Source organism: Pistacia vera, unplaced genomic scaffold, assembly GCF_008641045.1.
Source record: "Pistacia vera cultivar Batoury unplaced genomic scaffold, PisVer_v2 Contig352, whole genome shotgun sequence".
Classification (NCBI taxonomy): domain Eukaryota; kingdom Viridiplantae; phylum Streptophyta; class Magnoliopsida; order Sapindales; family Anacardiaceae; genus Pistacia; species Pistacia vera.
Genome location: NW_022196171.1, coordinates 739580 through 756983, shown reverse-complemented (window position 1 = coordinate 756983; position 17404 = coordinate 739580). Strand labels below are relative to the sequence as shown.

Genomic DNA, 17404 nt, shown 5'->3' with positions numbered 1-17404 from the left:
CCACCCTTTAGTGATGGCTAAGGTGAGAATTATTCTAATGGTGGAGGCTTTAACAACTGGACTAAAGGTTTCAAAATAGTCAAGTCTAGGAGTTTGTTGAAAACCTTCAACAACAAGCCTAGCTTTGTATTTTTGTAAAGAACCATCAGAATTAAACTTGGTCCTAAATACCCATTTATTCCCTACTATATTCTTACCTCAAGGAGCAGGAACTAAAGTCCAGGTTTCATTTTTCAGCAAGGCATCAAACTCACTCTTCATTGCATGTTTCCACTTAGGACTGTTAAGTGCTTCAATAACAGTGTGAGGTTCAAGTATCACTACACAAGTTTCTGAACTAATACATTGAGGATGATATGTAGATAGTGTAGTAGTTGTTGTTTTGACAGCAGATACACCCTAATCAAGTTGGATATCAGAGACTGTAATGTTTGGCAAAGTTACAAAGTGATCAGACTTAGTACCAATAGCTACAGTTTTTAGTTAGGCAGCATAGGGATCAGTGGCTGTAGTGGTTATCAAGGCTGCAGAATTATAAAAACTGGAACCAATAACTGCAGTGTTTGGTAAGGCTGCATAGTGACTAGTGGCTGCTATTTTGGATCGAGTTAACATTGGATGGGTGTTTGTAGCAACAGACTTGTCAGTGTGCAACATCGCAGGAACCTTGGATGAAGTGAGATCAACCTCAAGTGAGCACATAGGAAAGGAAAGTGATGATGATACAGTAGGAAGAGTGGAAACTAATGTATATGGAAAGTGAGCAGATTTGGTAAAAATGTTGTTTGGTTCAGCATTAGAGAGGTCTGTTTGAGAATAAGGTAGAGATGATGAATGAGGTGTTTGGGAGGATGATAAACTATTTTTAGGAAGAATAGTTTGTGAAGGAATAGAACAATGTGGAACTGCAGGATTAATGTTCACTGTTGTGACATTTTTGGACTGATTTAGAGAGCTAGTTATTGCAGAATGATCTTTCAGTGTGCACTTTGTATCTAAACTGTTAGGAATAGTACTATATAGAAATGAAATATAAGTAGGATAGGTGTCAAGGGAAGTTGTAGGAGCATCAGATTTTTGTTGAGAGATTGAGGTAAAATTAGAACTAAATGGAAACTCTTGTTCATTAAATTTGACACTAGGAGTGACAACAATTTTTCCATCAGGTCTTAGACATTTGTAACCTTTATGGACAAGACTGTATCCTACAAAGACACACTTAGTGGAGTGAAAACTAAACTTGTAACGATTAAAGACCCTAAGAAAAGGAAAAAAAGAACACCCAAAAACTTTTAGACTTTCATATACAGGAGGTTTATTAAACAATTTCTCATATGGAGATATATTATCTAAAACTAGAGTAGGCAGTTTATTAATCAAGAATACAGCAGTTTCAAAAGATAACCACAAAAATTGAAGAGGCATAGATGCATGTGCAAGTAATGTAAGTCCTGTTTCTACTATATGTCGATGTTTTCTCTCACAACACCTATTTTGCTGGTGAACGTGAGAGCATGAATTCCTAAATCTGTAAGATAAGAATGAAGTGCAATAAACTCTCCACCTTGATCAGAGTGAAGACATTTTAACTTAGTATTAATTATAAACTGTCTTTCAGCCAAATGATGAAACTCAATGAAAATGGACTTAACCTCAACTTTAGTTCTAAGAGGAAATAGCCAAGTATATCTACTGTAATCATCCAAAAACTGTACATAATACCTAAAACCTTCAGATGATGTTAATTGTAGGACCCCAAACATCACTGTGGACAAGTTCTAAGGGAGCTGAGGCGTTTGTATGTGAGGTAGGAAAACTAACATTATGCATTTTTCCTAATTGACATGCATCACAAAAAGAAGTGAAGCTGTTATCATGATCAGATTTAACTTTTGCAAACTTATAATATTTGGGCAGTGAAGACAGAATTCTATGCATAACACTAAAGTGAGGGTATCCTAACCTTCTATGTCATGTTAAGTGATGCTGAGCATTTGTGTTTTTAGTAAAGTAAGATGCATGAACATTCATAGTATTTTCAACAATGTTTGTTAACTTAGAAGTAGACATATCAGTAATCACATCAGAATTATCAGTCTGAATCATAGGCAAAACAGAGCATTTTCGAGGGAAATCAAAACAGTCACTTTTATTTATAGGTAATGTAGTACATTGTGTAGGAAACATGTTATCAGGATGATCATATTGCAATGAAACAACAGTTGAAGTAGAATCACAAAGTGTTGGAGTAACATTTGAACTAGAGTTGATAATTTTGGAACACTAAAACTATCTTGACAACCTGACTATAAGTCATTATTGACAGTGTTTTTACAATGAAAACTATAACTATTTGATTCAATGTGTGGAAAAACAGATGATGAGGTAGAAACAGGTTTTGAATGGGAGATGGAATCGAGAATAGGCAATTGATACAGACCACCTTTAAGATCCCCTTATAGTAATGTTGCTCTGGTTAACTGATCCTTGATAACACAATAGTCAGCATTAAACTCAACAATTACATCATTGTCCTTAGTGAACCTAGAAATACTAAGCAGGTTTTTTGTTATTTTTGGAACACACAAGATATTTTTAAGGTATAAGCATTTAAAATGAAAGATACTAGGTAACAGAGTGTTACCAGTATGGGTGATATCCAGATGCTCACCATTTCCCACTTGAGGTTGGCTTACACCACCATATTCCTTAACAAGTTGCAACTTACTAAGGTCTGAAGCTACATGATCAGTGGCTCTAGAATCCATGTACCAGGTGGGATCAATAGGAGTGAACTGAGCGGTATATATAGGCTGGGAATTATGGTTTGCACTAGTGGAAACAGCAACCATAAATGCTTGATTGTGACCAGAATCAATAGGTTGTTGGCTAGGTGGTCCAAAAACAGACATTGGAGAGGGCACAACATGTGACACATTAACTTGTTCTTGTGAGAAACCACTGTAACCAGAAGTAAAATTAGTCTGTCTAGGATGAGGGCTAAACTGTGGTTGACCAATTGGAGACAGTTGTTTTGGAGTAGAGGCTGAAACAGATGAGTACTGAGCAATGTTTGGATTGTTATTTATGTTGTGTGGTTGATATGAAGGGGAATTAGGAAACTGTGAGTGTCCAAAAAACTAATTCTGGTGCAGATTACCATTGTAGGCAGAATTGAATATGTGGTAACACTGAGCAGTTGAGTGACCTGCTTTGTTACAGACTTGGCAGATCAGTCTATTTCTATTATAATCACGACCTCTGCCCCTTCCATATGGAACAAAACTAGTCCCTCTAAGAGTAAATGTGGGAGTATTATTGTAAGGAAAATGTTGAGTAGTTGAAACAGTAGGGAAGTGGTTTGATGGCAGTGAATATGGCTGTTAGACATGGGGATTTCCTAGAGAATTTAGAGATAGGACAGAATTGTAGTTCCCAGTAATAACTCCTAAAGTTTTGTCATTGTTCAGTACAGAATTCCCCAAATTTCCACTTCTAATGTTATTTGTAGTTGCAATATGGGCTAAGCTATTATACAAGTCAATTGAATTAAACTTGTCTAACATAACTTCATATTTTTGGAGCAAAAATTATGCTTCTTGGAGTTTAATTGAGTCTATTTTCGATTCAAGCCTAGATGTAAGATTTACCACCACAGGATCATATTCAGGACCTAATCCATCCAGAACATACTGTAACAAATCATCATCAGATATGATCATACCACTAGCTGATAAACTCTCACTAATTTCTTTCATCTTTTTGATATATTAAAAAATGCTCAAATTGTTCTTTTGAGTTGTCTGTAACAGATTCTTAAGGTGTAATGCCCTAGCCTTTAAGTCTGTAACAAATTCATGCTCTAAAACTCTCCAAATATCAGTTGAAAACCTACACTTCGATACTATACCAAACATACTTTCCGATATTGAAGCTAACAGCCAACTAACCAGAAACTTATCTGTTATCTTCCACGTTATGTAATTCGGATTAATTTTGTCCTTGACAGAATCATTCTTAACCCTAAGTTCTCCACTCAGTTGACTCAACTCATTATCAACATTTATGTCAGACAAAATTAAAGGCGAAGGACATGAAATTTTACTGAGCAAGTGTTCTTTGAGTTTGTGCGAACCTACAGCAAAGAGGACTTGGGAACTCCAAAATCTGTAATTGTCTCGAGTGAGTTTCGGATTGATCATCAGTAGGCTTAAAGCAATCGCAGATGAGGATCGATTTAACACTTCCTTCAGCATTTCCTCAAGGCTGTTAGGCAGAGGATTTGAGCTCAAATCAGGATTTTTGGCCATCGACGTTAGTCACGGCTCTAATACCATGTAAGATTGAGTGATAATCGAAGAAAAATTAGACCAAATTAGAGAGAAATTTGATTAAGAGAAGCTGCTAATTTCAGTACAGTAGTTCAACTCACTTTACTCTTTTATATGTAAAGAGTAAAGTGAGACAGTTACACTTTACACTCAGCTAAAACACGATTGTAGTCAAAACTACACCGTTTTCTGTACAATTTACACAAGTCCTCACAGGTTTGATAGTTGACAAACAACACCCTTTGACTTTACATTCTAACAAAGAATAGTAGGTAAAACTGAAGGACGCCATTAGACTTCGGATTTCTTCTCCATTTCTTCTTAATTTTTCATCCTAATGGTAGAAGCAGGTTCATGAAATGAAATCTAACAATAAATCATTCATGTTCCTAGAGAATTAAATAGGAAAATACTTAAATAGGGACATAGTCAAGATTCTGAGTCAGTGGATTCAAAACATCAAAGTTGATAAATTTACAATAAAATATATAATGAAGTAATAAGCATACAAAATGTACTTTTAAAAGTTATATATACCAAATTATCAATTCTACAATTGTCCTCGACGATTTTTCATATTCTAAAAACGTTGCATAATTGTTTCATTAACAATTCCATCAAATATCTCTCTCCCAATATATGTAATAAGATAATCATTTAACAATTGATCTCCCATTCGATTTCGTAGTTGATTTTTCACAATCTTCATCGCAGAAAATGCTCTTTCAACACTTACAGTTGCAACAGGTAATATCAACATGTCTAAAAAGCCATTCTTTTCTACACTATACTCCAACCAATTTGCATATTCTCTAAACCAAATGGGATTAAAACGACGCATTAAATTCTCAATTGCTCGCTTTTTAAAATTATGATTGTGTGGTTGGCAAGGTCCTTTTTGCAAGTATGCCTTTCTCACTTTGTCTCTATCATTATGATGATATTTTAAAATTTTAATCCTCAATCCAGGATCTGCAATAAGACTACTCAAGTTAAGCTTAACATATGTTTGTCTTGAACTAGATTCCATAGGCTCATTGTGAACACTATCGTAACGCCTTATGTTTTGTTTAATTGATGGTTCCTCATCAGAAAACTTTCTTTTGATAAAAAACTTGTCCATAACTAAAAAAAATAAAAGAATGTTTATTATCGGAAATATAATTTATTTGCAATTGCAATTGAAAAACAATACAAATTTATCAAAATTCAACTCATAACTTAGGTTTTTCAAACAATTTCTACTAACCCAATAAAATTCAACTCATAAACCCATGAAAACTCATCAAATCTAACTCTAAATATCAAGTAACTAACCAATATATCGAAATTAAACCAAATCCTCAAATCTCTACAACTTAAGGTTTCATCAATTTTTTAAACCATATTCAAAATTAACTCAATAACTAACCACAATTTATCAAACCCAACTTAAAACAACAATTAATTAACCCATACCTCAACATAAACAAGATTAAATCAAAACCCACATCAAAATCTAGGAATTATTTCAAACTCATTTATTAAACTCAACAAAAACTCATAACTCATGATCTTTCATCAATTAAGAAAGCTAAAAGAAAAGAATTAATTTTAAGTAAAAAAATAAAAATAAAATTAGTATCATCTTACCTTGTAATTCAAAAGAGTAGTCTTTCTTGAGTATCCAACCAAAGAAAAAATATAATATGAGAGCAAAAGAGAGGAAATAAAGAAAAGTGAAAAGTTTAAAAAGTATTAATTAATAATTTATTTAGTGGGATCAAAATGAAGTTAAATGAGGTTAAAATTATAAAATCTATAAACCATTAATACTTTTTTGAAATTTTTGAAAAGTTCAACTCACAAGCTATTGTGTGGCTACGTCCCTGACTCAAATGATATAAAAATTTAAAAATATGTAAAATTTTATCATTCAAAGTTTACTATACCAGGTAAAAAGAGTCAGATTTAATTAAAAAAAAAAGGAAGTACCCAAACTTGAGAATTTTTTTTTTAAATTTAATACTTGATATATTACTAAATGTTATTAAATTATCATATCCATAACTTAATGTCGTATCAAGAAGTAGCATAATATCTCACATTGATTTTTCAATAGGAAACGTCATTCTTGAAATTAGATAAAACATTAAATCCAATATATAAAACACCCATTATATGTATATATAGGGAAGGAAAACATTTTATACTAAAAATAAAATTAATTTCCCATTAAAAATGTGGTATAAAATTCGGTCAGGATGCTTCCTAATCGGCTGCGCTTTTGTCTCATACTGTCTTTAATGGTGGTCGTTGGGAAATCTAAAGACTTAGCTGGTGACGGCAACTTGCATAACAAACACAAACATTCACTTCTTAAAAATAATAATTAAAACCGCGTCATATAATAATAATAATAAGAAAAAAATCTTAGTACAGACAGCTCTTATTTTTTTATCATTACTACGCTTTTCTTCTTCAAGCCAACTGTCCACAGCTTAGCCGATTGGACCTTCCCAGGAGTTTCCTTTTCTTTCTTTCACAAGCTAGGTCTCAGTATAAATATGATCCATGACGCTCAACACATATTCAATTCACTTAACACTTCACTCAGTTTCATTATTTGCTCAATTCACTCAAATCTTTCTATGGCTTCAATGCTGCAATTGCTTCTTCTTCTTGGTTCTTTAATGGTTGCTTCTGCCGGTAGCTTGAATGAAAATTTTGATATTACTTGGGGAGATGGCCGTGGTAAGATGATCAACAATGGAGAGCTTCTTACTCTGTCTCTTGATAAAGCCTCTGGCTCTGGCTTCCAGTCCAGGAATGAGTATTTTTTTGGCAAGATTGATATGCAGCTCAAGCTTGTCGCTGGAAACTCTGCTGGCACTGTCACTGCTTATTATGTAAGTTCCTAAACTATATTAAATATTTCTCTAGATTCTATATATCTAAGTTTATGTTACTGAATATTATCTTAAATTTGCAGTTGTCCTCAAAAGGGTCTACATGGGATGAGATAGACTTCGAGTTCTTGGGAAATTTGAGTGGTGATCCTTACATTCTTCACACCAATGTGTTCAGTCAAGGAAAGGGTAACAGAGAGCAACAATTCTATCTCTGGTTCGACCCAACTGCTGATTTTCACACCTATTCCATTCTCTGGAATCCCCAGCGCATTGTGTGAGTATTCTATTTAATTTCTTCACTCCAACTTTAAATTTAATATATTTTGTATTTGTTTTTCTTAATCTTTTTGTTTGTAATTTCAGCTTCTCTGTGGATGGCACTCCTATAAGAGAGTTCAAGAACTCAGAGTCAATTGGTGTTCCATTCCCAAAGAATCAGCCAATGAGAATATACTCTTCACTCTGGAATGCTGATGACTGGGCTACTAGAGGTGGTCTTGTGAAGACCGATTGGACTCAAGCTCCTTTCACTGCTTCCTACAGAAACTTCAAAGCTGATGCTTGTGTATGGTCTAATGGAAAATCTTCTTGCACTTCAAACTCACATTCTTCTTCGTCTAGCAATGGTGCCTGGCTCTCCCAAGAACTTGATACAAGTAGTCAAGAGAGATTGAAGTGGGTTCAGAAGAACTACATGATATACAATTATTGCAGTGACACCAAGAGATTTCCCCAGGGCCTCCCTGCAGAATGCAGCAAAACCTCTTAGAGCTAGACAAATTAATTCTTTGTCATGTATTTTGTAGAGTTCAATTCTTTAATTCTTTGTCATGGCAATCCCCAAATTCTTCTATTTCTATAAACAGAGCATTAAGATGTGATATATGCAGAATCTATTATGCCAACTTGCCATTAGTTTAGTAGAAATTGTCTAACTTAAACAATCTTATCATTAATGCTATGTTAATGAAAGTGAACAATTACTTCATCTTCACTGTCTCCAACTCAGAAACAGGGCTTGGTTTTTATTTCTTTTATCACATCGAAGCTATAATTTCGAAAACACTGGTTAATTTTATTCAAAATCTATGATAAAAAAAATCCATGAACTACCTCTAGGTGGTCGAGTGATTCGATAGGAGCTTTTGAGTATATTATTCAAGAGGTCCTGAATTCGAATCTCTCATCAATTGTTAATAGAGGTAATCAATAAAACTCTTATCCGATCGGTAGTTTCAAAATATTAAAATATTAGTTAAGGATCATAAAATAATAATAATAATAATATTATTATTATTATTAAAACCCATGAGAGGCACTAAGAGAAATCACTTATTTTGTATTTATATTCATAATCAATTTTAAAATGCTCAAATTAATCCTTTGCAACCACCCATAATTATAGCAAGAGAATTTCTTATTAATTTCTTTTTTAAATGAAAAACCAATTTGAAAAAAAAAAAAAAAAACATTTTCAACAACTTTTTATCATGAGCTATAACAGGATTTAATTAATTACCTATAATTCATTAACCATATATATAATAACTGAACATAATTACTATCCTGTAATATGAGTTAACAAATGAAGATATTTATTTCCTTTACTAGAAAAAGGGAAAACAAAAACAAAAACAGGTAAATAATGTTCTTAATAATTTTTGTCGTCATGGAAAATATGCAATTAATTTATTCCCATTATATTATCAACATTTAATAAATCTATTAATAACATGAATATTTTCCATTTTTAACATGGTATAGAACAACAAGACTTTACTGATAATTTTATGATTTAATATAAATGTATTGATTTGCATTCTTATATGTTATATTCATGTAAGTGTTATGTTTAACAATTTAATAAATGTTGAAGATAACAGCAGCTTACGGTGTCAAAAAAAAAAAAAAAAAAGAGTTAACAGTGTTCCAAGTTCCAAGTCCGTTAGTTCTAATAAGAAGAAACGACAGCGTTTTGGCTTGTTAATTCACATAACACAAACAATAGCGTTTTCATGTTTCAGCAAAATATCTCTGCACTCTTCCTACGCTCTACAAATTAAGGACTGAAACACATGGTTATCAAATCGTGTATCGAAAACTTAATTTTTTTAATCGTGTATCGCGTATTGTATCGTATCGTAAGATACGTCTTTTTTAAAAAAAATTAATAAAATAATCAAAATTTTCTAAAAATTAATATAATCCCCGAGATTAATTAAAGAATTTTGTGGTATTATTGACTTTAAATTGCGGTATTACATAATCAAAATTATTCACAAAATTCCAAGATCAATTTCAATATTTATATCTCCACTTATATTATTATTATCATGTAAAATGGGCAATACATATTCCTCTTCACTTTCTCCATGCAAAATAGATAAATTTGGACAGGTTTTAGTGAATCAGGTTGGGTGACCCGGTTTCGACCCGATTTTTTTTTTGGACATTTGGCCCAAATTAATAAAGTCGTATCGATTTATATCGATATTTTTAAAGATACGAACGGATACGTATCGTATCGTAGGATACATATCAAAGTATCGAATGGTTTAGGATACACTCTCTGATACGTATCGTTGGAGACTTGTATCGAATCGTATCGTATGATACGTATCGGGTATCGTAGGATACTAACAACCATGCTGAAGCATACTAAGACTTAGAGTTTCTCTCTCTTTCTATTGAAGAAGAAGATGATGATTCAGTGGTCCAGATTATATTTATTTGTGTTTGTTTCTAAAACAATTGATGGATTAGATTTGTTTTTACATGTATTGCCAACGCAGACAGCAAGTGTAGTATAAATAATTTTGTAAAATCATTTTATATTCATTCAGTAAAAGATTGAGGTACGTCATAATTTTTCTCTATTTTTCTTCCGATCCTGTTAGGGTTACTGCATTTGAAGGAAGTTTTACAATAAACATTTTAAAACTTGAATAAGAGAACAAAAAGACCAAAAATAAAAAATAAAAAAATTGTTTGCTTAAGAATTTTACTGTTTGAATTAAGCCTTCATTCATATTGTAAGACTTTTATGATCTTTTATAATTGGAAAAAAGAATTTTCTCGAACTGGAATAAGTTGTTTTTCTAAAATAATATTAAAGATCTCATCAAAAACTTATAATAGCATGCAAAACAATGCAATTTGATGAATAAATGACAGAATTAAGACAAATATAAATCAACTAAAAATATTAAACGTGACAAACATTTTGTTATTGAAAATAATTGTGTTTTGATTGAGTTATTATACGGTATTAAAATAGACCATCTATATTATTAATTATTAAACTTTCTTCTTCATGTTAAATTAATCACTATGGAAAATACCCTTTATCAGTCAGATTTCTACACAAGAAATTTTATTGGAAAAGTCTCTATACAACAACGCAATAAAACCTCACTCAATTTGGATCGAAAATTGACACTGTTTGCACCGTTTAAGTGCTTTATTATAACGTAACAAATAAATAGAAAAAAAAAAAAAAAAGGAAAAAAATAAGAGTTGGAATGTTAATTAATATCCTTTTAACATTACATAACATGAAAATAGAAAAGTGTACATTAATAAACTTCTAAACGAGCTCATGTTTTAGTTTATTAATAAAAAGTTAACGACTTTTTCCCAACCAAATAATGGTTTAATGACACTTTCTCACCCGTAGACTTTTAAAGGATCTCTTTTCTACCCAAAAAATATATTTTCCGATTCGGTGGCTAACCAAGAGCAAACTTGATCAATTCTTTTGGGGTTTTTGAAGAAGGGAGGCCGGTAAGTTTTTTGGTGGTGGAATGTTAGATTTTGGTGGTCGTGATTGGTTGAAATTTGACTTGAGAGGGGCGACTGCGCAAACTCTAATTGCTCGATTGCCAGTGATTGGCGGGGTGGGTTGGCAAGAGTAAGGTTTAAAGAGTTTTTGTGAGTGATAATCGGAGAAGAGAATAGTGATAGTGTATGGTCGCAACGATGTCAGAATCGACTGGTGATTGGTGAGGTCGGCAAGAAAGTGTCATTAAATGTATTTTTGGGTGGAAAAGTAGTATTTTAAAAGTCTGAGCGTAAGAAATGTCATTAAGACATATTTGGGCGGGTAAAAGTTGTTTACTCTATTAATAATCTTCTAAAGGATCCAAGTTAGGCACATGCGCAAGCATACTAAATTCTAGGAGATTTTGTTAGTATTTATTTGAAAAATAGAAAGTCAAGAGGGTAAGCTACTTTATGTTCGGAAATTATACAAGTTTTGGGATCAAAAATAGTTTACATAGTTTTGACATGACCCATAATTTAACAGTTTCATGAAAAAAATGTATGTGTTGGAGCCAACCCAACCTTACACACGTGTAAGAAATGATAAATCTTTTTGCTTTTGGTATACTTAGTCGGTTGTCAAACATTTGATTCACTATGCTCCCTTTTTTAAAGAAGCTGACTAGTTTCATGAAACCCATATATATCACAAAACAACACTTACACACTTATGTTTTAGGGGTGTTCGGTTCCGAGTACCCTACACTTTTTGAAGGAACCGAAACCGACGGTTCCTTGAAATTTGGAACCAGAACCAGAATCGACAGTTCCAGTTCCAGTTCCTAGGTTCTGGTTCTAGGTACCCTGTAAAATTAATGACCCCCCAAAAGTTTTTAAAATGGCAAAAAAACTCTTAAAAACTTACAAATACCCCCCTACCTGGCACTTGTTAACAAAAATAAAATTACAAATTATAAATTATAAATTCAAAATTACAAACTCCATTACTTTGTAAAGGTAGATTCTCAAAAGTCAAACCAACTTACTTTAAATGTTATGAAATATAAATATAAATGTATTCACATTATTTTTTTCTACAAAAGCTTTTATTAACCCCTCTAATCTTTAATTTTATTTTATATTAGTGTCGGTTCCTGGTTCCTGGTTTCGATTCTGGTTCCTAACTATAGGAACCAGAACCGGAACCGCACAATAACAGTTCCAAAAATTTGGAACCGGAACTTATCCATTGACGATTGGTTCTGAGTAGGAACCAGAACCAAACCCAAGATACCCGCCGGTTCTGATTCTAATCGGTTCTTTTGAACACCCCTATTATGTTTATCGATGTTAGGGAAAACTCACCGTTTAAAGGATAAAATTAGACTATTTCAAAGGGCATTATGTCAATCAAGCTATGACAAACTGATTCTGACTGTAGCTGCGTGACCAACTATTTATCAACCAGTTCAGTGACAACGTTGCAATATAACCATAAGTATAGTCAGATCTCACTGCAAAGTCACAATTACAGTTAAATCTGGCCACCATTGCTGTAGAACATTGCCACACTTTGTGATCTTTAAGGGGTCTATTACTCTATATTTGCTGTGTTAGTCACTAAATCTGACCAGCGACCGACAATTATAGTTATAGGGGTGTTGATATAACTTTTGAAAACATACGGATCTCAAATTTACAAGGTGCCACTACAAAACCCCGTCCATAATCATCATATGATGTAATCATTATATAATGTTGGAAATAGTAACATTCTCCAGTCAGGTTTATAATATAATTTTCTCCGCCTAGGATAGACCTTATGACGGTGGGTGGGCTAGGTGGACCTAGTACTAGAAGTGCTTGTAAAATGTCGGCGAAAGAATTATCACTTCACCTTCTCCGCATACATAAAGCAAAGCCGCTTCTTACTCTTCATTATCCTGAAAAAAACATGCAATTTTTTTTTCTTTTTTTTATAGTTATTTTCATTCCTACAACTGTCCACAGCTCAGCCGATTGAACCTTCCCATGACCTTCCTCTTCTCCTCTTCACAGGCCTGGTTGTTTTACTATAAATACAACCCATCATTCTCAACGCATTCATCGCTTTACTTTCGCAATAAAAAGTTCGGTCAGTTTCATTATATGATCAGTTCAATCAAAGCTTCTATGGCATCAATGTTGCATTTGTTTCTTCTGCTTGGTTGTTTCATGGTTGCTGCTACCGGTAGCTTGAACGAAAATTTTGATATCACTTGGGGAGATGGCCGTGCTAAGATGCTTAACAATGTAGAGCTACTAACTTTGTCTCTTGATAAAGCCACTGGCTCTGGCTTCCAATCCAAGAATGAGTATTTATTTGGAAAGATTGATATGCAAATCAAGCTTGTCGCTGGGAATTCTGCTGGCACTCTCACTGCTTACTATGTAAGTTCATAGTTCATCAACTATATTAAATACACCTCCAGTTTCTATATATAGAAGTTTAATGTTGCTAACTTTTATGTATTATTTGCAGTTATCCTCAAAAGGGTCTACATGGGATGAGATAGACTTCGAGTTCTTGGGAAATTTGAGTAGTGATCCTTACATTCTTCACACCAATGTGTTCAGCCAAGGAAAGCGCAACAGAGAACAACAATTCTATCTCTGGTTCGACCCAACTGCTGATTTCCACACCTATTCCATTCTCTGGAATCCCAAGCGCATTGTGCGAGTATTCTATTTAATTTCTTTCCTCTACTTAAATTCTATATTGTTTAGAATTGTTTTTCTTAATCTTGTTGTTTGTAATTTCAGTTTCTCCGTGGATGGTACTCCCATGAGAGAGTTCAAGAACTCAGAGTCAATTGGTATTCCATTCCCAAAGAATCAGCCAATGAGAATATACTCTTCTCTCTGGAATGCTGATGACTGGGCTACTAGAGGTGGACTTGTGAAGACAGATTGGACTCAAGCTCCTTTCACTGCTTCCTACGGGAACTTCAAAGCTGATGCTTGTGTTTGGTCTAATGGAAAATCTTCTTGCACTTCAAACTCACCTTCTTCTTCGTCTAGCAATGGTGCCTGGCTCTCCCAAGAACTTGATACAACAGGTCAAGAGAGATTGAAATGGGTTCAGAAGAACTACATGATATACAATTACTGCAGTGATACCAAGAGATTTCCCCAGGGCCTCCCGGCAGAATGCAGTTCCACCTCTTAGAGAAAAATTAAACCATCAGCACATATAATACATAAAGTCTTTTGTTATTTGTTATAGTCATTTGTATAGTATTTTTATCATGTACTTAATAGAATCCAATTTTTTTGTTCTTTTCAATCTTAGTATAAATAAAATGACCAACTTTGGCCATGCATCTTTTACTATGTGTACAATAAATTAATAAGCAAAACTTTAAGGAATAAAGAGTATCAAAATCTTATTGTGCAGGAGGGGGGAATAGAAAGCTCGCCTTTTTTATTATGCAACAAGAAACTAAATGGCAATTTGGAAAGTCAAACATTTATGGAGGAGTTTCTTACCTCTTTTAAGCCATTTTCTCTTCTTTCTGATTTCGTATTTTGCAAAAAAACTCTTTCTCCCTTATGTTTTTCTGACTAAGTTTTCCAGCCGTTTTTTCCAAGATAAACTTTATAATTTCTTTGCTTGGTTGTTTTCCATTTTTTTGCTACTCCAGGATTTCTGGTGTGTTGCAGTGAAACCCTACAAAGTTTACACCATGCCATGCGTGGAGGTGGCCAGGTAGCGGGAAGTACTAGGGCTGGTACAGTTGATGGCAATGCGTCTTTTACTACGCATATAATAAGCTGACAAGTTACAACATTAAATTATAGGGGTGTTAGTGTAACTTTTGAAAACCTATGGATCTGAAAGATAAAAGCGTCACTGCAAATCTTAAACATTATCAATTAATGTTTAAAATAATAACATTATCCTTTGAGCTTTATAGTATACCTTTTCTCCTCGTAGAGTCGTAGGATAGATTTTTTGACGGTGGGTTGGCTAAGTGGACCTAGCAATAGTTGTGGTTGTAAAATGTGGGAGAAAGTATCACTTCACCTTCTCTTTCTCCGGAAAAATAATGGAAAGCCGCGTCTTACTCATTTATTATCCTGGAACAAACATGCAAGTTTTATCTAACAATTTTTTTTCATTCCTATAACTGTCCACAGCTTAGCTGATAGTACCTTCCCAGGACTTTCCTTTTCTGACTTTCACAAGCCAAGGGTCAGTATAAATATGAACCATGCGCTCAACACATTAATCGACTCACTTAGCAATTAAACACTTTACTCAGTTTCATTATATGATCAGTTCAATCAAAGCTTCTATGGCTTCAATGCCGCATTTGTTTCTTCTGATTGATTCTTTGATGGTTGCTTCTGCCGGTAGCTTGAACGGAAATTTTGATATCAATTGGGGAGATGGCCGTGCCAAGATGGTTAACGATGGGGAGCTTCTTACTCTGTCTCTGGATAAAGCCTCTGGCTCCGGCTTCCAGTCCAAGAATGAGTATTTATTTGGCAAGATTGATATGCAGCTCAAGCTTGTTGGTGGAAACTCTACAGGCATTGTCACTGCTTACTATGTAAGTTTAAAGTGCTTAAACCATTTTAATAAATATGCTTCTAGTTTCTAAATTTGCAAGTTTATGTTACTAAATGTTATGTTAATTTTGCAGCTATCCTCAAAAGGGTCTACATGGGACGAGATAGACTTCGAATTCCTAGGAAATTTGAGTGGTGATCCTTACATTCTTCACACTAATGTGTTCAGTCAAGGAAAGGGTAACAGAGAACAACAATTCTATCTCTGGTTTGATCCCACAGCAGATTTCCATACCTATTCCATTCTCTGAAATCCCCAGCGCATCATGTAAGTATATATATTAAGTACTTCCCTCCAAGTCGAATCTCAATCATGCATGTTTATTTGTTTATCTTAATCCATTTAGACTTAACCAATCATCTTTTTGTTTGTAATTTCAGTTTCTCTGTGGATGGCACTCCCATAAGAGAGTTCAGGAACTCAGAGTCAATTGGTGTTCCATTCCCAAAGAATCAACCAATGAGAATATACTCTTCTCTTTGGAATGCTGAAGACTGGGCTACTAGAGGTGGACTTGTGAAGACTGATTGGACTTAAGCTCCTTTCCCTGCTTCTACAGAAACTTTAAAGCTGATGCTCGTGGTCTAATGGTGCATCTTCTTACACTTCAAACTTGTTGTGCCAAAAATACACACTGATGTTAGCACCATTAATCAGAGTTCAACAAACACTTAAAGATAAGGTGGTATTAGCTGTCATTAGCCCAAACCGCCTCCAAGAGATATTTTATATCATTCCTATCACATTTTAAGATAAGGTTTAAGGAGTGGTCCCCACGCATTATGACAACTTACAAAAATACTCATTACATTGACCTCAAAGGTGTATAAATAGGCACATCTCTTTATGAAAAAGGGGCTAGTTCGGTATATGAGAGCTAGACAAACATTTGAGCTTTATTATTTTTTCTTTGTAAACAAAGCATTTCTCTATTTTTGTACGCCTTATAGACAATATTAAAAAAAGAGTCAGAGAATAATAAAATAACAGTGGATGTAGGATTCGCTTTAAACATCCGAACTACTATAAAAATCCCTCTTGTCAATCTATTATTTATGTTTCTGCAAACATATATAATCTAAGCACCATAAACTCTTCTCATGAATCATTCGCATGTAATTTCTAAGAGCAGCTTAGCACTTTGCACGTGTGAGTCATTGGTGTTAAAATCAAGCATCAACAAAACTCACCTTTTTCTTCATCCAGCAATAATGGCTGGCTCTCTGAAGACCTTGATACAACAAGTCAGGAAAAACTGAAATGAGTACAGAAAAACTACATGATATACAATTACTGTAGTGACACCAAGAGATTTCCCGAGGGCCTTCCTTCAAAATGCAACTCCAGCTCTTAGAGAAAAATTAAACCATCAACACACACACACACTCACATATATATATACATTAATTCTTTTGTTATTTGTTGTAGCCATTTATATATTAATTCAATCTTAGTTATCAATAAAATGACAAACTTTGGCCATGCATCTTAATTTTACTGTATACAATCAGTGATTATTCTCTTTAATATTGAAACATAGTAGCTTCATCATACAACACTTTAGAAATTATTTTTTTAATTTGAGGAACCCTTAACCTTATATAATTTGTGAACGAATCGAGCTGCTCGCGAGCCGACTTGAGTCTGGCTCGTTAACGGCTTGACTTAGCTGTATTCAAGCTGACTTGGCTCGATTCGTGAGAGGAAACAAGCCGAGTTCAAGCCTTACTAGGCTTGGCTAGTTAGGCTCGCGAGCCGCATCTGGCTCGAATTCGTAGGGGCGTTTTAGGAGTTTTTTAAAGTAT

General features: G+C 33.9%; 2 protein-coding genes and 1 pseudogene across 3 annotated transcripts; all 3 read left to right on the top strand.

The window, feature by feature from the left end:
• The first annotated feature begins 3714 nt into the window (after window positions 1-3714).
• LOC116139546 (probable xyloglucan endotransglucosylase/hydrolase protein 23) lies at window positions 3715-8012 on the top strand. 2 transcript variants are annotated; one of them, XM_031425207.1, is made up of 4 exons: window positions 3715-3764; window positions 6997-7219; window positions 7303-7496; window positions 7586-8012. In XM_031425207.1, exons 1-4 carry the CDS (start codon window positions 3715-3717, stop codon window positions 7989-7991), a joined length of 873 nt encoding a protein of 290 aa, XP_031281067.1. In that variant the 3' UTR covers window positions 7992-8012. The 2 variants fall into 2 exon arrangements, with proteins under 2 accessions (XP_031281067.1, XP_031281068.1); XM_031425208.1 differs by lacking the exon at window positions 3715-3764 and having other exon boundaries at window positions 6896-7219.
• Window positions 8013-13156: 5144 nt separating this feature from the next.
• LOC116139548 (probable xyloglucan endotransglucosylase/hydrolase protein 23) lies at window positions 13157-14302 on the top strand. The gene is made up of 3 exons (XM_031425212.1): window positions 13157-13414; window positions 13506-13699; window positions 13787-14302. The coding sequence occupies exons 1-3, from the start codon at window positions 13157-13159 to the stop codon at window positions 14190-14192; spliced, it is 858 nt and encodes a 285-aa protein (XP_031281072.1). The 3' UTR covers window positions 14193-14302.
• A 1019-nt stretch (window positions 14303-15321) lies between these two features.
• Window positions 15322-16953, top strand: LOC116139549 (annotated as a pseudogene).
• The last annotated feature ends 451 nt before the right edge of the window (window positions 16954-17404 follow it).